Source organism: Aspergillus saccharolyticus (genome assembly GCF_003184585.1).
Source record: "Aspergillus saccharolyticus JOP 1030-1 unplaced genomic scaffold BP01scaffold_8, whole genome shotgun sequence".
Lineage (NCBI taxonomy): Eukaryota > Fungi > Ascomycota > Eurotiomycetes > Eurotiales > Aspergillaceae > Aspergillus > Aspergillus saccharolyticus.
The window spans coordinates 401,344-423,804 of NW_020290618.1; the positions used below are offsets into that span (position 1 = coordinate 401,344).

Here is a 22,461-nt window from a genome sequence, read left to right on the forward strand (position 1 = left end):
CCCGGTATCGGCCTATGCATCCAATCATTGCCCTCCAGATTGAACTTCCCCCCACAGCCATCTCTTATCAATGCAACTCACTTCCGCTGCTCTGTCCCATCACCCATCCCGGTCCAGAGCAACTAGTCCCCTTAGAATCCCCTGTCTTACGCTACTATTCTTCGGATCTTCTAGAATTTCGATCACCAAGGGATGCCGTCAACAAAGCGGTTGCGCACCGAACCCATCGTGCGGGTCAGGACCGGATGCTGGGCATGCCGACGCCGCAAGAAGAAGTGCGACGAAGCGAAGCCCGTCTGCGGGGGCTGCGTGCGCAACAGGCTGACCTGCCAATGGCCATCGAGCGTGCTTGGGGTGCCTGACTCCGCTGCTGTCACTGCCACTACAACACCCTATACAGAGAGCCATGCGCATGGCTTAGAACACGTCTCTCGGGCACAGCATCGAACATCCAGCTCGCCAGGGACCCCATCAGCAGCGTCATCGTCGACGTCCTCTGATTCTGCGGTTTCGCCGGAGGAGATCCCGCGCGATATGGACCTCCCTATGGACGAACGTAACACGCCAACACTCGCCACCCTCGCCTCGCGAGCTTCTTCAGCCGACACCGTACCACCACCCATCATAGCATCGACGACGGCTTTGACCATCGGTAATGCTTTACCCCGAGCGATGTCCATGATGCCCGACCACGGACTGGACGCTTACCAGCTACTGAGCCACTACATGGCGACAACGGCCGATTGCATGGCTAACGGGTCGACACCCATCAACCCGTTCCTGGTGCAGATCGTGCCGCTGGCGTTCAGCAGTGATCTGCTACTGCAGCTGGTGCTGACGCAGAGCGCAGCGCATCGGGCATTTCGACGCCTCAAAGACTCGGACGAGGTGGCACAGAGCCACTACACGAAGGCGCTGCAGCTTTTCCGGCGCGGAGTCACCGAATTCATCGAGGGCAAGGAATCGAACCCGCTGATACTGACGGTGGGGGCCTTAGTGATGTGTTTTACTGAGGTAGAGCAGCCCACGAACCAACAACCAACCCCGCTTTTGACATGTTCACAACACGGATCGTTTGATTCAAAGAAAAAAAAAATGAACTTGACTAACAGCCTACGTAGACCGCGAAAGGCGACATGAACGGCACAATCTTCGACCACCTCTCCGCAGCACACTCGCTGTTGCTCCGTCTACTCGCCCAGTCCGATGCGGCTGTGCCGAAAGACTTGAAAGACTTTGTCATCGAGTACTACACCTACACTGCAGCGGTGAGCATGATCTCCATCGACGCCCGGGTCAGCCAGCAGGTGCTGTTGAATTTCGATCTGGAGCAGAAAGCCCGCCAGCTGTTGGAAGTCGGGTACGTCGGGAACCTGTGCGGCTGCTGGCTGGAATTGCTGTTGTTGATTCCTTGTATCTTCGATCTGGGACGGCACTGGATGGTGATGCCTAGCAACGAGGACCAGCTGCCTGCCATCGTGCCCACGGCGGACGAGATTGCCATGTACGGGTCGCTACAGGCGCAGATCATGCGGTGGTCGCCGTACCCGAGTGTCTCGCCGGAGGTGTTCCTAGCGGGGCGCATCTTCCAGCAGGCTATGCTACTCTACCTCTACACTTCCTTAGGCGGCTATGCACGGTCGAGGACGGGGATGCACCATATGCTCGTTCAGACTGCGATCGCCGAGGCTATGTCATATCTCACTCAGTTGTCGGCGACTGCCCGCATCAATTCGGGCCTCTGCTGGCCCATTGCTGTGGTTGGGTCCTGTCTCTCCGACGTCGACCAGCAAGAGAATCTACGGCAGAGATTGACGACGATGGTTTCTACCTTCGGGTTGGGCAATATGCATCGTACGAAGTTACTACTGGAGCACATGTGGCAGATGCCTCTGGAAGAGGCGGGACCTTGGAACATCTGCCGGGCAATGGAGCAAAATCAAATCTGGATATCGTTTGCATGAAGATCTACCGTCCACGGCCCTCGATCTACTCGATCTATTTATACACTAATTCATAACTCATCGCCGCACCCTCCCTTTAAAGACCAGCTTGGAAAGTGCAAGCATGATGGGCTGGGCTTGACTTGGGTCTTTAAAAGCCCTGGTTCTTGGGAGCCTCGGTGGCGGGACCCTCAGGGGTGACATAGGCCTTAGTCAAGCCACCGTCAACCACGAAGTCAGCCGCGTTGACAAAGCTGCTCTCGTCGCTCGCCAGGAAGATGACTGCGTGGGCCTGTTCGACGGCCTCGCCGAAGCGACCGGTGGGGAAGTGCACCTCGCGACGGAATCGCTTCTCCTTATCATCACCGAGCCAATCCTGCAACAGGGGGGTGCTACATCATTTATTAGCAGGTCCTCTCATGATAACAACGGAAGCTATACTCACTTTAAAGGAGCAGGGCACAGCGAGTTGAAGCGAAATCCTGCATGCAAACCATAGTTAGCACCACTCCCGACCCCAAACAGAAACTGGCGGGGAAGAAACAAACCCTCCCGAGCATGCACGATCGCCAACTCCCTCGTCATGGCCAAGACCGCGCCTTTACTCGCCGTATATGCCAATTGCGGCGTTGCCGCACCGACTAAAGCCACCATACTCGCAGTGTTGATGACACTGCCCTTCTTCTTGCCATGCTTGCGCAGACTCTTGACCGCATGCTTGCATCCATACCACACTCCCTTGACATTAATGTTCATCGTCAAATCCCAGATGTTCTCGGGGGTCTGTTCGGCGTCGCCGTCCTGGGCGTGCATAATGCCGGCGTTGTTGAACATGACGTCGACACCGCCCCAGCTGTCGAGGTGCGCGACGGCGGCTTCCACCTCGCTTTCCTTAGAAACGTCGACGGTGCGGGTCTCGATACGGCCGTCGTGCTGAGGAACGACCTCGTTGACCTTGGCGAGAGCCCTTTCGAGCCCCGGAGCGCTGACGTCCGTCATGAGGACGGAGGCGCCTTCGCGGAGCATAAGGATGGTAGTCTCGAGACCGATGCCACTATAGCCCCCAACCCAATGGGAAAAATTAGCTTGATGCCCTCGCAGACGATGGCCCCCCTATCTCATTCCAACCACCTCAACACCGCGGTGAAAGCGCAGAAGAAAGACACGGAGGAGGAGGCGAGGAAGAAGAAACATACCCGGCCGCACCAGTCACGATAGCATTCTTCCCTGCAAGGCGTCCGACCATTTTGTCTGTATGTGAAGTAAGAGATTATGTGAAATAAAGGATATGATCCGAGTCAAGCAAGACTAGGAGGAGAATATGTGTTCGACGACAGAGAAATGGATAGGGAACGGTCGGGTAGCCAGAGCGAAATCCGGGCGCCCGCCTTTAATACCTCCCCAGCTATCGTACCGCGGGCCCTTCCCACAGTAAAGCTACCCCACCACCACTCATTTACCCCCCACCTTCACCGCCTGGGAAGCGCGCCTCCCCAAGCATCCGGAACACGTGTTCGTAATCCAATCGAAAGCTGAGGCAATAATGTATGTCCTGTTCCAGCCCGTATTGACTGCTTCTTTTCACGTGGTATGTGTCATTGCGGAAAAATTGGGCATCTTGCCCCGGTTCAGCGCCACTGAACACATTCGATCATTACAGGGATTAGTTGTGCTTATCGTGTAAAGAGTTCCAACTTGAGCTTCCTGATAAGCGCGATAAGGGATCTTAATCCTGGCCGCCGCTACTACATAGGTCCGTGCTGTTTCGCGGTCGGGGTAGCGCGGTCCGGGACCGCGGGCGGTCTCCTACCAGTGCTACCACTTCATTGTTCGTTCTACCGGAACCTAGGAAGGACTTAGTTGGACAAAGATGATACTTGCGCAGTCTTTCCATCAGGATAAGGGGTATTTCTGGCACAAATATGGTGCGTTTTTGGCATAGGGTTGGTGGAAGGTTTGCGATTAATCTCATACGCTGGTTGAGGCAGGAAGAGAGTTCGGATAGTGTGCAGACTACTCAGCAAATAGGTGCAAACGAAGGGCATCTTGAAGACTTGGAGCTTATTTCGATAGAAGGAGCTGTAACGCGGAACTATGATGCTATTCGTCTGCTAGAGCCCGACTGCTCACTAGAGATATCCACGAAGTTCAAGAGTCTGAAGATACTGGCCAGTTCCATTACTACGTCAAAATTCGATCTAACCTCAAACTTCGTTCATGAAGTTGAATCTAATCGTTGAATCGCCTCTGCCTTCAAGCCTGTTCCTCTTTAATATGAAAACTCTTCAACTTATAGAACCCATCATACGCCTTCGGGCCCAGTGTGAAACCCAGACCTGAGTTCTTCCATCCAATCCAAGCGAGATCCTATCAATCGATCAGTCAGCAAGTAGCCTCACGTTGACATCAAGTGTACAAGAACATACCGGACTAGGGTAGTCGCAACGGTTCAGATACACCGTTCCCGCCTCAACATCCTCAATCAACTCTTCGCCCCGCTTGATATCCTTGGTCCAGATACTCGCCGTCAGACCGTAGTCACTATCGTTGATAAGGGTGAGCGCCTCCTCGTCAGACGCCACCTTCATGATAGGCAACACCGGCCCGAAGGTCTCGTGCTTCATAACTTGCATGTCGTGGTTGGCGTTGATCAAGACCGTCGGGGCCATGAAGTTGCCCTCCTGGGGCAGGCTCTCGAAAGTGGGGTTCTGCGGCGTAACGTTGACAGCGCCCTTCGACAGGGCGTCGTCAATGTGCGATTGGATGTTCTTGAGGGCGGATTGCGAGATCACCGGACCGGTGGTGGTAGATTGGTCATGGGGGTCGCCGACTTTGTAACTGTTGAAAACGGAAAGTGTAAGCCATATGCACTGAACTCTCTGGTGGTGTAAGGGGAAGGGAAAAAGAACAGAAGGGTGCCTACCCAGCCAGCTCCTTCTTCACCTCCTCCACAAAGGCGTCGTGCACGTCAGCATGCACATAGACCCGCTCAATGGCGCAGCAACTCTGTCCCGAGTTGAACACGGCGCCATCGACGATATTGGCTGCCACAGAGGCTAAGTCGGCGTCCGGGCGAACGTAGGCTGGGTCATTACCACCCAGCTCGAGGTTCACCGGAATGAGGCGGCGCGCGGTGGCCTCGCGGAGGCGAAGACCCCCCAACGTCGATCCGACAAAAGAAATGAGCTTAATCTGGGGTAGTTGGGCGATCTCATCGAGCACGTCAGGTGAACCAACGTGAATGACCTGCAAGACATTGGGGGGCAGACCAGCTTGATTGAAGTAGGAGGCGATACGTTCGCCGAAAATAGGGGTCTGGGGAGAGGGGCGGAGAACGACGGTATTACCGCTCAAAAGGGCGGGGAGGAGGGCATTGATGGTGATGAGGTACGGGTACTAGAAAAGTCCGGTTCCTGGTTAGAAACGCGAAACTGGATTTGCCACCGACAGGGGCAGAGAAGGGAGGTCCATACGTTCCAAGCAGTCGAGATCAGAGTAGGGCCAACAGGCTCTTTTTTGATAAACCGTCGAAATCCGTTCTCGGGGGTTCCTGTGAGATTTTTCAAGCTCTCGTCGACAATGCCAAGGAGATAGTCGGCGCGCTTGTGAAAGGTATCGATTTCCTTGCCGGAGTAGGCGATCGGGCGGCCCATTTGCGTAGTTAATTCGGCGGCGAGCGTGTCTCTGTCGGCGGCGATGAGATCCAGCGCCTTCAGAACGATCTCTTTTCGTTGCGCGAGGGTCGTCTTCTTGTAAGTCTTAAATGCCTCTTGCGAGGCCTGGAAGACTTTCTGGGCATCTTCGACGGAAGTACCGGGGTGCTCGAAGATGACCTTGTTGGTGGAGGGGGAGAGTGTGCGAATTTGGTTCGTCATAGTGACTGTTGCCAGGCTAAGGTCAGTTCGTGTGAAGCAGCGATGAAACCAGGTGATAACGGGTCAAATGGATATTAATAAGTGGCAGCTGGGAGGAAGGGCTGTTATAATCGGGAGGGACGATAAGAGACTCGAGGCGTTGGAGGGGCAAAGTGGGCATGGCTATGATTGGTGCGCTCCATGGGTGGATGCGCGGTCTTGCTGTGGGGCTCGACGTAAGGATTTACTTGAGGATTCAGCATGTGGCGGGAGAACACAAGGGAATCTGGCATTACAGCTGGACTTGTTCAGGGCTGCTCTACTGGATTACTGTATGGCATCTACTCTGCAGTATTCCATTGAACCCTCATTTCAACATGCCTAATGCAAATCGTGTCATCGTCTCAGCAATTTTTTCCCCGTCATGTGGCTCGTTCACCCGCGCCATGCCATCCTTGAAGAATACATCGTCGAACACGCCGCGCTCGTGTCGGATTTCAAGAATTGAGCTGACCATGAAGTCGTTATACTCCGGATGACCTTGGACGGTCAGAATCTTGTTCGGGATGTATAGGCCTTGGATACCACAGATCAGACTGCTGCCTAGGTTCACGCATCCCGGTGGAACTTCGAACACGACATCCCGGTGCATCATCTGCAGGGACTGGGAGCAGTCAGTATCTGCCAACGTTGCGGTTTATCCAACTCACAATCTCATTCTTGCCGAAGAGCTGTCTCCCTGCACTGGTCAAGTAGCAAGGCTCTACTGCAACTTCCCATCCAGATACACTGGGGCCAACGCGTGCCCCGAGAGCCCGCGCAATGATTTGGTGGCCGAAGCAGATCCCGATCAAAGGTTTATTATGAACAGTATAGCAGTCCTGGACGAAGCGAACTAGCGTGAGAATCCAAGGCTCATCTTTGTAGGAATCGTGTTCTAAGAGCGTCAGCATCATCCCATGGATTGTAGATGCTTGCCTTACTGCTGCCGGTCAATAGGACGACATCAAAGTCCTCCGGTTGAGGATAGTCGGCGAACGGTAGGACAACGTTGATCTTCGTCAGTTGCAGTTTCACAGGAGTACTTAATTTCTGAAGCCCTTCCGTCAAGTGTCTTTCGAAGATATCACCGTATGTCCCATATTTGGCGAGAATGGGATCTACTGGCGTGTCGCATTCAAGAACCGCCACTCGAAGAAGTTGGGCCCTCATGGTCGTGGTTAATATCTCGATTGCAGCCAGTTACAGCTGATACTAAGACAGGGGATACTATCATCGTGATCTTATACGCTGCAAGCGGGGCGTATTGTCCAGAAATAAGCCATCAGCCGCGGTTCAAGGAGTACGCTTTCCTTGAATCCCATGTAGTAAACACCTCAGGCACCTACCCAGCGAGCCCAGAGGAGCATTTGACGGAACAGCAGTGGCGGTCACGTGTGCAGAGAGCGACTTCTCCAACAACCCCTCACGGCCGATAAGCGATAAGCGCGGTTCCGTGTTTTGCTGCGCAGCAGCGCGGTCCCAGGGGTTGGGAGAGCGCGCGGTAGCTGTACAGCTTCACTTTCGAGTGTGAGTATTGCCAAAGCAGTGTTTTGGTTGGAGTCCACCCAATGCGGGGCTCTGCCGCGCGATGCAGCTTCTGTGGAGCTTTCGTACGATGCTGTCGCAATTATTGCGACCGTCCTTTGGGTCACGACTTCCTTAAAGTCCTTGTCTCGCCATTCCTTCCCCTGCCCAGATACTTCCCACACTTTTGCGAATCACCATAAAACATGACTGTCAGAATGGCTTCCGCCAGTATTACCGCCGAAGACCTCCCCAATATTCTCGCCAATGACATCAAAGTCAAGGTCGCTGGCATTGACTGCGATGGCATTCTGCGGGGCAAGGTCATGTCCAAGGAGAAGTTCCTGGGCATTGCGCAGAAGGGATTCGGCTTCAGCTCTGCGGTGTTCGGGTGGGACATGCAAGATGTACTCTACACGACAGATGCGAAAATCGCGCCTGCTGACTCGGGCTACGTCGACTTCATCGCGATCCCAGATCTGAACTCCTTCAGGCGCATACCGTGGGAGGACAACATCCCTTTCTTCCTCGTGCGCTTCGCTCAGAATGAGAAGCCTGTATGTGCCGACGGCCGGAGCATGCTCAAGTCGATATGCGACAAGCTTGCAGCGGAAAACTGTCAGGGAATGGCTGGAGGTAAGGCCATAGGTGTGCCGGTGGATCGAGCTGTAGCTGACCCATACCAGTTGAGCTAGAATTTATGAACTTTCAGACTCCCTCTGAAGACGGATACGGCGGGAACGGGTCGCAAACTCGCGACATCGCTGCCTTCCTCGACAAGAATGCTCCCGGGGCGCTGCGCCCTCTAACGCAGGGTAGCTTCTCCTACAGTGCAACCAGACCCGTTGCTTACAAGAAGTACTTTTACGATATCTTCGACACCAGTGCACAATTCAATTGTGGTATTGAGGGCTGGCACACGGAAGGTGGGCCAGGTGTCTATGAAGCAGTGAGTGGACCGTTGTCACAAAGCCTCTTGCATATGCTCACAGCCCACTAGGCGCTGAAAGTGTCGCCTGTAAGCGAAATGGCAGACAAAGTGTCTCTATTCAAGTAAGCACCAGGACACCCTTGATCAGGTGATATGGCACACTGACCCAATCAGACTACTCGCCAAATCAGTCGGTCTCGAACACGGCATCACTCCGTGCTTCATGGCCAAGCCAATGCAAGGTCAACCCGGTAGCTCCGGCCACATTCATATCTCTCTATGTGATCTGGAGGGAAACAATCTCTTCGCGCGCGAGACACTCGACCAGAACGCCCCCTGGGCCGATGCAGCTGGACTGTCGGACCTGGGACGTCAATTCCTGGCAGGGCTGTTGGAAGCACTTCCCGATATCATGCCTCTGTTCGCGCCAACAATCAATTCATACAAGCGGCTGGTGGAGAACTTCTGGGCTCCTGTGAACATCAGCTGGGGCTTGGAGGACCGGATGGCGTCGATTCGCATCATCACACCGCCCGTGTGCAAGCCCGGAGCGACCCGATTTGAGGTGCGCATCCCGGGCGCAGACTTGCATCCGCACTATGCGCTCGCGGTGATCCTGGCTGCCGGCTGGAGGGGCGTACAGAAGAAGCTGGAGATCCGGGTTCCCCCTGTAACGGCGATGAAGGCGGAAAACCAGCGGCCCGAGCTGCTTCCCAACACGCTGGAGGAGGCGCTGCGACGGTTCAATGCACCAAACAGCATCGCGCGGGAGATCTTGGAGCCAGAGTTTGTGGACTTTTTTACTGCCACGAGAGAGCATGAATTGCGTGTATGGAGGGAGGCAGTCACGGACTGGTAAGTTTATTTCCTGATGGTCATGGTAGCTGTCTAACTGACTGTTGATTTAGGGAGTTCAAGCGGTACATCGAGACGGTCTGATTTGTGCACAAAAAGACACTGTAGATTATGAGAGAACATGAGAGATGAACCACAACACCAATATATACAGTCTTGTAGCTATCGCTGAATCCTCGAGCCAAGCAATTCTTCAGTTGGATGATGGGGGGGGGGGGGAGGAGACGATAAGACAGACACTCGAGTAAAATACAAAGAGAAAAAGGAAAAGACCATAAGAAAACCCGACATCCCCGCGGCCCCACTTCCCCTCGGCCAAACCAACGGCAGTCGTCTGTTTGTGCAAGTTCATGTGTCTTCAAGGGCCAGAGCAGTATATATATAGCCATATTTATGCCCAGGCAGCTCCAATTGATGCAAGCATTCGAACCTACCATCACTATTAGCTGCTACAATGGACATCTCAACGACCACCGACTTCTCTACTCTCCATCACAAATCCTTCATCGGCAAGCCAGCCGCCACACTCCCTACCCCGTCCCTGATCATAAGCAAGCCCATCCTCGAGAAGAACATCGCTCAGTTGCAAGAGGATGTACAAAAGCTGGGCATTGCATTTAGGCCGCATGTTAAGACACTCAAGGTTCGTCTCCGCTTTCCCTTTGTTTTTTGCTGATGCAACTTCAAACCACAATTGCGAAGGTCTTGGGCTGAGGAGCGAAGATAGTCTTTGGAAGTGACACGCATGATGCTAGGCAATGGCTTGAATCGCCGACTCGTGACGTCCACCATGAGTGAGATTCGGGGTGTGATGCCCCTGGTGCGGGAGAAGATTGTTGACGATGTCAGTATACTAAAGACCTGCCTCCTTTTTGCCCCTTTGACTTTAATAAAGAACCACGCGCTCTACCGAGCTCTGAACTTATCACTACCTTGCTTGCCCGAAGATTGACTAGATGAAACTGACTAGATCCTCTACGGCATCCCCATCTACCCCAGCTGCCTATCGGAACTCACTGCCCTAGCTAAGCACGTGCAAATCTCACTCCTGGTCGACTGCGCACAGCACCTTGATATCCTTGATGAATTCAACAAGAAGGCCGGCACCGCAATCTGCTGGCCTGTCTTCATCAAGATCGACGTCGGATCCCGTCGCGCTGGAATGCCGAGTACTTCCGACCTGCTGCCTGATCTGGTCCGGCGGGTGGAGGGCTCGTCGGCCGCGAAGCTGCAGGGGTTTTATTGTCATGCGGGACACTCGTACTCGTGCCGAAATGCGGAGGAGGCGGAGCGGGTGCTCCGGGAGGAGGTGAATGGGGTAGTCAAGGCTGCGCGGTGTGTCCGGGCCCAAGAGACAGAAGTAATGGAGGATGAGGGGCCCGCCACGCAACAGCAGAGGAAGCTGGTAGTGAGTATCGGATCGACGCCGACGGCACATGTGGTCAGCACATTGAAGGAGACCCTACCCGAGGGGCTGGAATTGGAATTGCATGCTGGTTTGTTCCCCCACTTTCCTCCGCTTCTTCTTCTTCTTCTTCTTCTTCTTCTTCTTCTTCTTCTTCTTCTTCTTCTTCTTCTTCTTCTTCTTCTTCTTCTTCTTCTTCTTCTTCTTTTATTGTGCCGGTCCGAGAGGGCTTGGGGTTGATGTCGTCTTGGCTAATTGCTTCAAATAGGGAACTACCCCTGCAACGACCTCCAACAATTCTCCACCGGCCTCATCACTGAAAAGCAGATGGCGGTGCGCGTTCTCGCCGAAGTATGCAGCGTCTATCCGGAGCGCAATGAGGGGCTCATCAATGCGGGCACCGTCGCGTTGACCAAGGAGACCAGCGCAGTGCCGGGCTTCGGGCGTCTCACGGAGGATCCTCAGTGGTCGGTGGTGCGGATGACGCAGGAGCATGGGATTCTGGGGCTGAGTGATCCGGCCTCAGGCGGGAAGGTGGAGGAGACGTTTCACTGTGGGCAGAAAGTCATGTTGTTCTGTCAGCATGCTTGTATTACAGCTGCGCAGCATTCTGTGTATTATGTTGTGGATGAGGGGGATGTTGTTAGCGAGGTATGGATTCCTTGGAAGGGGTGGTGAGCGATTGAATGTGGGTTTGATGATTGTTGGCTCTGGAGCAGTGTAAAATATCATTTTTCAGAGTACCCATCGGAAGCTTCAATGCAATAGATTAATTGACACTATTGATGAGACAAATGAGACAAGAAAGTAGGAGAGTATTAGTTGCCGGATACGAGGGCAGGATGGGAAACGGAATAAACAGCAATCATGTCGCACAATCTGGGATCAAGAAATAGTTCAATAACATCAAATACAGAATGCAAATATCCAGGGTATAGAAAATGCCAGTTGAGAAATGCGGTTTGGGGAGTTCAGTCATCACTTTTAGGCTCATCCTCGACCGTGGCAGCAGCGGGTTTCTTGCTGGTCCCGTTGCTGGTGGGCGTCTCCCTCCCGTTCTGCTCCTCCTCCTCCTGCTCATGCCCATTGGGCTCCTCTTCGTGGTGCTCGTCGCCCACCGCGCCGTCGTGTTCCCCATTGTTATGACCATTCTGCTCCTTTCCGTTGCGCTGCACGTTCTTGCCCTTGCTCTGACCGTCGGCCAGGGGCTTCTCAACATCGCCTGCCTCCGTCCCCGACTCCTCCACCAACCCGTTTTTGCCCCGCTGCTTGGCTCGAGCGCGACGAATCAACCGGTTGTGATAATCCTTTTTCTCGGACTCCGGGTCCTCTTCCACGATGCGTCGGGCGGCCTCGCGCCCCACGACGGGAAGTCTATCCACGCCCGGCGCCACCCCGGAGGGCACGTACTTGGGGTCTAACAGGCCCAGCTGCACCAGCACGCTCGCCTGATCCCAATACATGTGCTCCGAGTAAAGACGACCAGCGCGCAGGCTAACGATGCTCACCAAGATTACCTCGACCCGCTTGTTGGTCGGTGGGATGCCCGGCAGCATCCACGGGATTTCCTCCGTGTGTTCGAAGGAAGCGTACAGCTCATCCACGACGCGATCGGCGCCCACCGTCCGAGAAATGAGCCGGAGACGCATCGACGGCGGGAGCTTCCGCAGGAAGTGATGTTCGTAGAATCGACGCAGAGCGTGCGTGCCGATCGCGCCGCTCATCGTGGGGGCGATCGTCACGGCGGGGTTGAGGTGGGATACATACGGTTCCACGGTGCCCTTGAGGTTCATGGAAAAGAAACGAGCTACAGTTACGGCGCGATTAGTGTCTGAGAGTGCTCGAAATGATGACGATTACGCTACCTTCCAGATGCTCTTCCCATCGCCACTCGAGATCAAGGTCCTTGCCGAAGGCCTTGCGCAACACCTGCAGCGTGCGGCTCCAAGCCAGATCCGACGCCAGCCGGTCATACTCCTCCAAGTCGCTCTCCGCGAATCCAGGCTCCACAGACGCGTACGTGAACGTCGGCCAGCCGATGTTCAGCCGCTCGCCTGTTCCAATGCCGGGGTTGATCTTCTTGGTTGTCCGCTTCTTCTTTCCCTGCAAGCCAAGAGCTGTGGGAATAGTGATCATGTCCACGGTGTTTCCAGCCAAGTGGCAGAGCACCCGCAGTGATTGCGGGTAGTGATTGCGGGTATCGGGGATGGTGGTGGGATAGTAGGCGACCAGAGCGGCCAGACGACTCGCGTTGGTCGGCTTCAGGAAGTAGTCCAGACAGTAGGAGGCGGCGTCTCCGAAAGCTATATCGAAGGTTAGGTATCAGTGCGGAGGCCGGGGGAACTCATACTACAATACTCACCGATGATGGCATAGTTGTCACCCACACCCAAGCCATCCTTGACCGTCCTCAGTCGAGCCGCATAGTCCTTGCCGCCATTGTTGAACGGAACATATACCACATCGAAGCCCTCGTCAGACCAGGCGCGGAGTGTCTGGTTGTCGAACTCCGGGGTCTCGGCCGTGACGCACACGCGCGAAGTCCCCAGGTTGGCATTGTTATAGATGAAGCCGGATGCCCCGGGAGCGTTGATGGATATCGAAGCCATTGTCATTGGGCCGGATCCCTGTTGTCAGGTTTGTCGTTATCGTTGTCGCTATCGTAGAAAATAATATTTGTCCTGTGTCGTTCCAGATATTTATCCCAGAGAGTCAAGCGTCAAGAAGGTCTGACAGCTGTCTTTCCCATCCATGCCATGGTCCAGGATTGACAAGACTTTATGGAGTGGTGGACGCCTACGTCACTGCCTCCCCGACCCGTTCCGCATACGTCATTGCCGCCCGGCCAGCCTGGATCAGCTGATGGTCAGGCCTATATGAGATTGGTAGCCATTCGGACCAGTACATTCGAAGCATTTCGGAGAATTGGATATCTTGACTTCTTCTGTGGCACCCATGAGTATCGAGCATCCTATTGTTTGTACATTCTTTCTTGACGCTGGTTCCGAACGGTCGAGCTTCCCCTGGAATGGGCAAAGTTAAAGTCAGGAATGGTGTCATATTCATGCCTCAGGCAGAAGCCTCCAGTGCCTGGATCTGTCGGATTGGGCTTAGCGGCTTAAGCACCCGCTGGGAGCTGTCATCGGCCTCGCTCCGATTGCCCGATTGGGATGTATACTTGGCTCTAGGCTCGCTAGAGGGTTAGCGGAGCCTACAGAAGATATAAATATGGTCTTTTCTCGAATACTATCTACAAGCTGTCCAAAAGCTTCTAGCTAAGTAGATCTGCTGTGTCCGCAATCATGTGAAGACGAATATTGTACGGTATGTACAAATGCACGGTCACATGCGAAATGCATCTCGAGGTTCCCTTATCTTTATGCTGGAAAGTCAGCGAGTCTCCACAAAGCTGCTTTTATAGTATAGCATCACTACTAAGGCTGAAAACTCTTACAGTTCATGGGAAACGAAGGTTTACTTTGTGCAGCGATTTCATCGGATAAAATACATCGATGATTTTAAATGAAGGCCGAATGTCGTGGCAGGACAGTCTCTTGTACAGTTCAAAGTCTGCTGCTTACGGGGCTATTGTGAAACAACCAAGGCTGATTTCATGCATGGGGCACAAATATACGAACGAGTGGCATGATGGCGTTGACATACATTATCTTTCATGCTGGGTTCTGTTGCTGCAGAGTCATTTTGCCTGAACGGGGAGGATGTTCCGGGTATTTCCAGAACAATGCTCTGCGACGAAGTCACGAGTACATAAAGACCCTTATTATTAGTCTCTGGCCAATTGAAACCAGCCAACAAGATTTTATGCATAAGCACGGAGTGCAGAGTGCTAGTATGTACAAGCTACCAGGAATGTTGGTGAATAATCTAGACCCGTCGGCCGTGGGGTGGAGCCGGGGTAGTCGAAGGAAAAGCACCTACTGTGCAAAATATTGAATGAACTTATTCCCATCTGAATGCTCCATGTGCAATTGATAAGAGCGATAAGCTGTACTAGTTAAATAAACCCACTTCAAATCCTGTTTTTGCTTTCGACTGTTTCGCCAATCTCCCCCACACCATATTTTTCTCCAACTCTCCATTCACAAAATTCTTCCAGGGAGGAAGTGAAGTAAGGCAGGTTGTGGTGTTGTGTGGCTGGCGAGACAACGACTCTCGAACGTTCGACCTTCCCGGATCTCCCCCCAACCACTTTAACTTTCTCCGCCGACCACCCGAGCAAAAACAATCTCCCTGTTTTCCCTCTCCATTCGTTGTCTTCGTTGTCCCCCGGCACCAGGCGCTTGTAGCCTAATCGCCTTCAGACCAATCGCCTTGACTATTGGACTAAGCTACCACTACCAAACAAACCATGTCCTTGGTCCAGCATGTTTCTGCAATCGAAGGAGCAGACCGCGAACCTGAACCTTACGACGACAGCACCATCACCACTGCCGTAACCAGCGAGCAGCACTACGGTTCCATTCGGCGCAAGATCAGCTACGATATTTTCCCTCCACCGCAACCAGCGATTGAGGAAGAACTGCACTCGGGGACCCCGGCCTATAAAGTCCCCACCGCGAAGCGACTAGGTTGGTAGTACAAAATCTGGCTTTTGCTTCTTCACGGGCTGCTGACGCCGTCTAGCCCAGGTCGCTGTCACTATACTGGCATGTTGGTTCGCTGCCGGAATTGTCTTCGGTTTTGCAGCGCTCAAGCCGGTCTTGATCGCAGAAGGAGTGTACAGGAATCTGTGCACCGACGAGGAATTGCGCGATAATGTCGATGTGTGTTTGGAGCAGGATCTCAAGTGCGTGTGACCCCTTGCCTCCATCCCGCGCCACCGGGATGTGACCCGCTGACTGGAGCAGACTCAACTTTTTCTTCACTATTAGTTCAATCACAGCCAACGTGTCCGCCCTGCCAGTCGGAACCATTCTGGATCGCTATGGGTCTCGCGTTTGTGGCTTTGCAGGGTGCGTGCTGCTGGCCATCGGCTGCGCGTTGATGGCATATTCATTCTCAGAGCCGGGGTTCGACGGTTACATCGCCGGGAACTTCTTCTTGGCTCTTGGAGGGACGTTCATCTTTGTTCCCTCCTTTCAGATCGCTAATGCATTTCCCAAGTATGCAGGGACCATTGTGGCCCTGGTCACAGGCGCATTTGATGCATCTGCAGCTGTATATTTGTTTTACCGCCTTACATATGAGGCTACCGACCGGTCATTTACACCCCAGGCGTTCTTTACCGGGTACCTTCTGGTGCCCGTGTTTATCTTTATAGCCCTTATCACTATTATGCCGGCTCGCGACTACCAGAGCGCACATCAGTTAGAGATTAGAATTGAGAAGGCGGAGGATGCGACCCGTGACGTGCACGACTCGGATGATGATATCGAGAGCGACTCGGAGCTGCTGCGCATCCGACGGGAGCGTGCCGAGCGCCGCTTAAAGAAGATACACAAGATTGACGAGGTGCTGGGAGATCGCGACGAGCGGTTGCAGCGCGAGCACCACGAGGAAGAGCGCCAGGCGGCGAGTGCGGTCTGGGGAGCTCTGCACGGCCAGCCAGCTCACAAACAAATGCTGACCCCGTGGTTCATCCTGATCACCCTGATGACAGTCCTGCAAATGCTGCGGATGAATTACTTCATTGCGACCATCTATGCGCAATATGAGTACATGTTGCAGTCCCCCGCGCTGGCGGCTCAGATCAATAGCTTCTTTGATGTGGCTCTGCCGGTGGGTGGAGTCATTTCTACACCTTTTATCGGGATGCTCCTCGATAATCTCAGCGTGCCCACCATTCTTGGTGTGATTGTCGTGCTCACCACCGTGATTGGTGTGCTCAACTCCATCCCAATTCTGTGGACTGGCTATGTGACCGTGACCCTGTTCGTGCTGCTACGGCCACTCTACTACTCGGCCATGTCGTAAGTGCTCTGTTGCGGAAGTGATTTGATCTGCTCGTACATATACTAATGTATCTTGTTCTGTGACTTATAGGGACTACGCCACTAAGGTCTTTGGGTTTGCCACCTTTGGGCGCGTCTATGGATCCATTATCTGCTTCTCGGGTCTGGTGAACTTCTCGCAGTACGGCCTCGATGCCTTGACGCATGGGTCGTTTGATGGCAACCCCATTCCAATTAATATCTTCTTTGCGGGAGCAGGATTTGTCGTGGGGACGGCCCTGGTGGCCTTCGTTTACATGGCTGGGAGACACATGAAGGAGGAGCGGCAGGATATGGAGGAGGATGGCGAGCGGCAATGGTTGATTCCGGAGGAAAGCGAGGAGGATGTGTATGGGTCTACCCGATAGCTTGCTGTGCCGAGGTTCGCAGCGATCCAGAAAGGGCGCACAGATGAAAAGTTACTGGAGACGATTCAAGGCGCATCGTGTGGGTTTGTGTATGTGTGCATATGTCTGTGTAAGTGGGTTGTAGTTCTGTGGATGAGGCGTTTTTGTGTTTCTGACAAGCGAGATGACTAGCGAGAGCCACGGTTGATCTGTCCATAGCCTAGGTAGTTCTTTTATATAGGCATCGATTTTCCATGATTGCTTGATCAACCTCCCAGCTCACATACTACCCTCGTGTGGGACTGTCAATGCCGAGCGAAGCAGAATCCTCACATTGCCACAGCAGCCATGGCAAAGAGTCAGTTGTTCGTATCGGTTCTTGGTGTGGCTGCCAAGGGGGAAATGGGAGCATGCCAAGGGGCCAGTCCTGATATCAGGCCGTCTCGGCCGCCAAACCCCCGCATTCTTTTTCTCTTGCCTCCACAATCCATCATCGCCCAAATCCGGGGAGTGGAGGGAGAATCCTCTTTTTGTGGGGAATCCCTCTTCCCCATACCTGTTCTTTTATCCTTCTTCTCCGAAGACCGAGGTAACTCATTCATTGGTTCGATCTTTGTGCACTCATTGGTCTTGCTGCTTTGCACGGTCTCCAAACGCAGTGACACTCATCAGCTGAGATTTCGGCGCAGGACGATGAACGACAAGTCTTGTCGTCACGCAGCGTACGTGGAGCGAGAGCGAAGGGAGAGAGGGGAAAAGAGCGGTGATTTTCCGCCTTGAAAGCTGTTGCTTTCCCTTACTAGTATCTTGTACAACATATAACTACTTTTCCTCACCCCCTACGTTTCTTTCATTCCCCCATCGCTAATCCTACTATCTTTGCTTTGTCTACCTTGGCAGTTCAGATCGTCATCGGCAGTAGTAGCTGGAAGACACTTTCTTCCCCTTTCCAAAGCTCGTCATGTCCCCTCCCAGCAGCGAGAAATATGAAAGTGTGGACCGCATAGAAGACATCACTCAAGCCAATTCTGATGATGTCGACCACGATGAGGAATACACCTATGCGGAGCAACGCAAGATCATCCACCGCATCGATCGCCGCCTGGTGACGATGACCGGGCTGGCCTATTGTATTTCGCTGATGGATCGTACGAATCTTAGTATGGCTGCTGTAGCTGGGTACGTTTAGCATTCCCTTTACCATTGTCTTTGCCGGCATACTGATTGTGGTTATGTTCTATATAGCATGACCAAAGACTTGCATTTGACTGTCGGGACTCGCTACGTAAATACACCCTTTCCTGGACTGAGCTGAATGGGTTTGCTGATTGTGACTCTATATCGGTGCAGTCCGTGATCGTGCTCATTTTCTTTGTTCCCTATGTTATCTTCCAGCCACCCATGACGGTGGTGACTCGCAAGTTTGGGCCGACGATCTTCCTCGGGACTATTGTCATCTCTTGGGGGGCGATACTGGTGGTGAGTATTCTCTTTTCGGTGTGAGTTGAAGCTTTAGGTAGAGATCTAATGCCTGTCCTTAGGGCATGGGGTTCGCGAAGAATTGGAAGCATATGGTTGCTTGTCGTTTTTTGCTGGGGATACTGGAGGCTGGTCAGTATCTCGTCACCCTTCGAAGTATGAGCCGATGCTGACGGCGACAGTAGGCTACTTTCCTGGTTGTGTGTATTTGCTTTCGAGTTGGTACACGAGATGTAAGAATAACCCTCCTGTCGGTTAGTGGAAATGGGCTCACGACTGAAAAGTCGACGTGCAGAAACGCTTCTCTATCTTCTATCTGATCGGCTGCGTTGCGTCCGCCCTGGCAGGTATCCTCGCTTTTGGGCTGATGCAGATGGAAGGACTGCAGGGCCTGCGCGGTTGGCGATGGATATTCATCATGGAGGGTGTGGTAGGTTTAAGATCAACCATGGAGAAGACGCACAGGTTCTCACACTGCCATAGATCACAGCCGTTATCGGGGTCCTCACACTCATCTTCCTGGTCGACTTCCCCGACCGAGCGCACAACTCCTGGCATTTTCTCACCGAGAAAGAGAGCGCCTTCATTGTTCGTCGCATCAACCGGGATCGATCAGATGGCAACGAAGAGCCCTTCACGCTGAAACGGTTCTTGTCCCCTGCTCTGGATCTTAAGATTTGGGGCTTCGCCATGATCTTCTTGTACACCTTCCCGCTCCTCGCTCTTCCTTGGAAAGACAAAGCTCATGAATGACTAGCTGTACCACGACAGTCACCTACGCCATCGCTTACTTCCTTCCCATCATCCTCCAAGAGGGCATGGGCTTCAGCATCGGCGCAGCGCAGTGCCTCGCTGCCCCGCCCTACGTTTTCGCCGGCTTCATAATGTTTGGAGGTGCGTGGGTGGGCGACAAGTACCGGATGCGCGGTGCCATTGTTGTCTTCAACGCGCTGCTCTGCATCATCGGCCTGCCTATCATGGGGTTCGCGCACGGCAACGCGGCGCGCTACGTCGGCGTCTTCCTCAGCGTGGCCGGCGCCAACTCCAATATCCCCGCGGTCATGGCCTATCAGGCCAACAATGTGCGCGGCCAGTGGACGCGCGCGCTGTCGAGCGCGACCTTGGTCGGATTTGGAGGCATTGGTGGTATCGTCAGTAGTTTGGTGTTTCGGTCGGAGGATGCGCCGGGGTATCGGCCGGGCATGTGGACCACTATTGCGTACGTGAGGGCTCCTTGTCTCTTGAGTTGACATTGCTGACTCTTGGGGGTTGTCTGCAGGTGCAATATTTTGATTTGGGTGATTGTGGGAGCATTAAGTTGGTGGTTTCGGAGGTCGAATAGGGAGGCGGAGCGCGGGGAGAGGGTTATCGAGGGGGCGGAGGATTTTAGGTATACCATCTAATTGGGTGGGGAGCATGTGGATTGGTCTTTGAAAATATGTTCCATTCTCCTAGTCGCTCTAAGATAGTCTAAGATTTTTGATCTTCACTAAAGCAGCTAGTCAACATTAAGTTTAGAAGACGAACACCTTATCTGACAATCCTTCCCCAGTCATCGGATCCCTAGCTTGGTGCCAGCTACGGCACGTTACTCGTGCCAACTTGCAACCAGCCTCAGGCACCTCCCAGCCTTATCTTATCAGCCCAACCCAAATGAGTAACACCGCTAAGCCCAATCCAGTACCGGAGCCGGCCGGATTCCGAGGCCGGGGATGGGGGATTCATTGGCGGAGATTCGCGATCCACGATTACTTATCGATTAGCGATTCCATCCTTTTTTTAGAGGTCCAAGACCCATCTACCTGTTTGTTGATTTTCTTGTTTTTTGTATTTTTTTTTGGGATTTTTTCCTCGCTCGACTTGACTGTTTGTCCCTGGCTTTGTTTTTGCTGGTGAAGCCGTGGGCGATTGATAGAACGACAGTGTTTGAAATCCGTCTCATGCACGGTGCAGATCGTGCGCTGTTGGAGTGAACACCTGTTCGCTAGGGTGTGTATAGTTGCCATTATCCAAGTAACTTGGTGCACTAACATCTTAAATAGAACTGATTATCACTGGGATAGCTTAGCTCCGAACACTCCAGTTACTGGGCGGGTCGATTGGTCGATCCACTTAACAGCATCTCCTCGCCCAATTCTCATATTCCTGGGTGCAAGAATGGTATCCCCAATGTACACCCTCTACGTAGGGACATTCATCCAGCTTCCCCGGACCATTTCTCCAGATGAGAAGCATGAGCTCGCCATCACGCGCGGCGCACTCTGGGTTTCCGTCGCCGACGGCAAGATTAAAGGCTTTGACTGGAGTGTGGCCACCGAGTCGGATCTGCAAACCCTCCTGCAGCGGCACGGATGGGTGGTCGACGGCTCCAGCCGGGGGAGAAGATCCAGCGTGGTGGTGAAACTGGTGCGGGCCCGAGAGGAGGAGCACGAGTTCTTCTTCCCCGGATTCATCGGTACGTCGGCTTTCCATTCATTTTGTGGCTTTCATACTATACCTGGCCGTCAACAATGTTTTGTTGCACCTCCCCGAGATTAACAAAGGCAAAAAAAAAACAGACACCCACATCCACGCCCCGCAATACCCCAACACCGGCCTCTTTGGCAGTAGCACCCTTCTCGACTGGCTTCAGACCTACACTTTCCCGATGGAAGCCTCGTTCGCCAGCCCAGCCGCCCTGCCACACCTCCCGCCCCCGCAAGCCTACCGGGCCTACTCGCAGGTCATCGCCCGTACGCTGCGCCACGGCACAACCACCGCCGCCTACTACGCGACCATCCACGTGCCCGCCACGAACCTCCTAGCGAGCCTCGCGCACAAGAAGGGCCAACGCGCCCTCATCGGCCGCGTGTGTATGGACAACCCCGCCACCTGCCCCTCCTTCCTGATCGACGAGTCCGCCGAAGCCAGCATCGCCCACACCCAGGCCGTCATCGACCACATCCACGCCCTACCCCCTCTCTCCCCAGACGACCATCCGGACGGCAAAACTCGACTCGTGCAACCGATCCTAACACCGCGGTTCGCCCCCTCGTGCACCCCGCCTGCCCTCGCCGGCCTGGCCCACCTGGCCAAACAGTACACCCCTCCCCTGCACATCCAAACGCATATCTCGGAGAATCTGCACGAATGCGCGCTCGTGCGCGAGCAGTTCCCCGACTGCGAGGGCTACGCAGACGTCTACGACCGGTTCGGCCTTCTCACCCCCCGGACGATCCTCGCGCATGCGGTGCACTTCTCGCCCCGGGAGCGGGGGCTGGTGGCCGCGCGTGGCGCGAAGGTCAGCCACTGTCCCGCGAGCAACTCCGCGCTGGGGTCGGGGATCTGCCCCGTGCGCTGGCTGCGGCGCGGCGGGGTGGTCGTCGGCCTCGGCAGTGATGTGAGTGGCGGGTATAGTGTGAGTCTGTTGGAAGGGGCGCGCCAGGCCTGTCTGGTTTCCAGGCTGTTGCCGTTCGTCCAGCAGCCTGGGCGTGAGGAGGACGGAGCCAGCAAGGATGCTGGTGACGCCGTCATCTCGGTCGAGGAGGCGTTGTATCTCGCCACGCGCGGCGGAGCGGAGGTGGTCGATCTGGCGGAGGTGGTGGGCGGGTTCGAGCTGGGGATGGCTTGGGATGCCCAGTTGATTCGGCTTGGTGGGTTTGAGCCTGCGGGGCTGTGGACGGACGCGCCTAAGAGTAATGTGGATGTGTGGGGGAAGGAGTCGTGGACGGAGAGGGTACACAAGTGGGTGTGGAATGGGGATGATCGGAATGTGAAGGCGGTTTGGGTGCAGGGACGGTTGGTGCATGGGTTTGAGACGGAGGGTGCCGGGGCAAGGTGGACGGGGTGGAAGTGGGTGGGTGGACTGGTCGGAGTGGGCATTGCTTGGATTTTTGTGAGGAGAATGCGGTAGTCATAGATTATTGACGGAGAAGAGCCTTGAGGTCGAATAAGCTAATGGTTGTATGATTCAAGTTGGACTCCCGGGGGGTACGGGGCGCTTCCCGGTTGATTCGATAGAATACGAACTTTAATCCCTTGTCTACTCTCTCAAACTTCAGAGTGTAGCCATGTGACAACTCCTCATCTCATATAAAGGTCTCTGCTATCATGAGGGTGCTGAGAGAATGTAGATTCCTCTTCGAGATTCT

The 22,461-nt window shown here is 54.1% G+C and overlaps 9 protein-coding genes across 9 annotated transcripts; 6 read left to right on the top strand and 3 right to left on the bottom strand.

Annotated features, from left to right (window-relative positions):
* Window positions 1-192: 192 nt before the first annotated feature.
* Window positions 193-1,964, top strand: BP01DRAFT_292226 (Zn(II)2Cys6 transcription factor; the record flags this gene model as incomplete). The annotated part of the gene is made up of 2 exons (XM_025571685.1): window positions 193-1,014; window positions 1,122-1,964. 2 exons carry the CDS (start codon window positions 193-195, stop codon window positions 1,962-1,964), a joined length of 1,665 nt encoding a protein of 554 aa, XP_025433152.1.
* Window positions 1,965-2,075: 111 nt separating this feature from the next.
* Window positions 2,076-3,286, bottom strand: BP01DRAFT_354941 (oxidoreductase, short-chain dehydrogenase/reductase family). Its single transcript, XM_025574567.1, has 4 exons — window positions 3,140-3,286; window positions 2,492-2,997; window positions 2,389-2,425; window positions 2,076-2,335 (listed from the first exon to the last, which is right to left on the bottom strand). The coding sequence occupies exons 1-4, from the start codon at window positions 3,187-3,189 to the stop codon at window positions 2,095-2,097; spliced, it is 834 nt and encodes a 277-aa protein (XP_025433153.1). The 5' UTR covers window positions 3,190-3,286; the 3' UTR covers window positions 2,076-2,094.
* An 811-nt stretch (window positions 3,287-4,097) lies between these two features.
* On the bottom strand, window positions 4,098-7,123 carry BP01DRAFT_315262 (Aldedh-domain-containing protein). The gene is made up of 7 exons (XM_025572557.1): window positions 6,781-7,123; window positions 6,508-6,734; window positions 6,175-6,461; window positions 5,417-5,834; window positions 4,867-5,339; window positions 4,370-4,781; window positions 4,098-4,310 (listed from the first exon to the last, which is right to left on the bottom strand). Exons 1-7 carry the CDS (start codon window positions 7,007-7,009, stop codon window positions 4,197-4,199), a joined length of 2,160 nt encoding a protein of 719 aa, XP_025433154.1. The 5' UTR covers window positions 7,010-7,123; the 3' UTR covers window positions 4,098-4,196.
* Window positions 7,124-7,361: 238 nt separating this feature from the next.
* Window positions 7,362-9,295, top strand: BP01DRAFT_390275 (glutamine synthetase family protein). The gene is made up of 5 exons (XM_025577988.1): window positions 7,362-7,999; window positions 8,050-8,312; window positions 8,364-8,416; window positions 8,469-9,149; window positions 9,203-9,295. The coding sequence occupies exons 1-5, from the start codon at window positions 7,570-7,572 to the stop codon at window positions 9,231-9,233; spliced, it is 1,458 nt and encodes a 485-aa protein (XP_025433155.1). The 5' UTR covers window positions 7,362-7,569; the 3' UTR covers window positions 9,234-9,295.
* Window positions 9,296-9,554: 259 nt separating this feature from the next.
* Window positions 9,555-11,232, top strand: BP01DRAFT_390276 (D-serine ammonia-lyase DSD1; the record flags this gene model as incomplete). The annotated part of the gene is made up of 4 exons (XM_025577989.1): window positions 9,555-9,792; window positions 9,877-9,993; window positions 10,120-10,645; window positions 10,823-11,232. The coding sequence occupies exons 1-4, from the start codon at window positions 9,604-9,606 to the stop codon at window positions 11,230-11,232; spliced, it is 1,242 nt and encodes a 413-aa protein (XP_025433156.1). The 5' UTR covers window positions 9,555-9,603.
* A 208-nt stretch (window positions 11,233-11,440) lies between these two features.
* On the bottom strand, window positions 11,441-13,163 carry BP01DRAFT_390277 (dienelactone hydrolase; the record flags this gene model as incomplete). Its single annotated transcript, XM_025577990.1, has 3 exons — window positions 11,441-12,361; window positions 12,420-12,857; window positions 12,917-13,163. The coding sequence occupies 3 exons, from the start codon at window positions 13,161-13,163 to the stop codon at window positions 11,526-11,528; spliced, it is 1,521 nt and encodes a 506-aa protein (XP_025433157.1). The 3' UTR covers window positions 11,441-11,525.
* Window positions 13,164-14,817: 1,654 nt separating this feature from the next.
* BP01DRAFT_354948 (putative MFS transporter) lies at window positions 14,818-17,079 on the top strand. The gene is made up of 4 exons (XM_025574568.1): window positions 14,818-15,143; window positions 15,199-15,361; window positions 15,423-16,484; window positions 16,558-17,079. The coding sequence occupies exons 1-4, from the start codon at window positions 14,924-14,926 to the stop codon at window positions 16,871-16,873; spliced, it is 1,761 nt and encodes a 586-aa protein (XP_025433158.1). The 5' UTR covers window positions 14,818-14,923; the 3' UTR covers window positions 16,874-17,079.
* Window positions 17,080-17,813: 734 nt separating this feature from the next.
* Window positions 17,814-19,734, top strand: BP01DRAFT_292339 (putative phthalate transporter; the record flags this gene model as incomplete). The annotated part of the gene is made up of 9 exons (XM_025571688.1): window positions 17,814-18,031; window positions 18,098-18,137; window positions 18,203-18,331; window positions 18,394-18,463; window positions 18,514-18,564; window positions 18,616-18,761; window positions 18,815-19,032; window positions 19,089-19,550; window positions 19,611-19,734. The coding sequence occupies 9 exons, from the start codon at window positions 17,814-17,816 to the stop codon at window positions 19,732-19,734; spliced, it is 1,458 nt and encodes a 485-aa protein (XP_025433159.1).
* Window positions 19,735-20,126: 392 nt separating this feature from the next.
* Window positions 20,127-22,322, top strand: BP01DRAFT_390280 (chlorohydrolase family protein; the record flags this gene model as incomplete). Its single annotated transcript, XM_025577991.1, has 4 exons — window positions 20,127-20,320; window positions 20,374-20,786; window positions 20,890-22,162; window positions 22,286-22,322. The coding sequence occupies exons 2-4, from the start codon at window positions 20,489-20,491 to the stop codon at window positions 22,320-22,322; spliced, it is 1,608 nt and encodes a 535-aa protein (XP_025433160.1). The 5' UTR covers window positions 20,127-20,320; window positions 20,374-20,488.
* Between the last annotated feature and the right edge of the window lie 139 nt (window positions 22,323-22,461).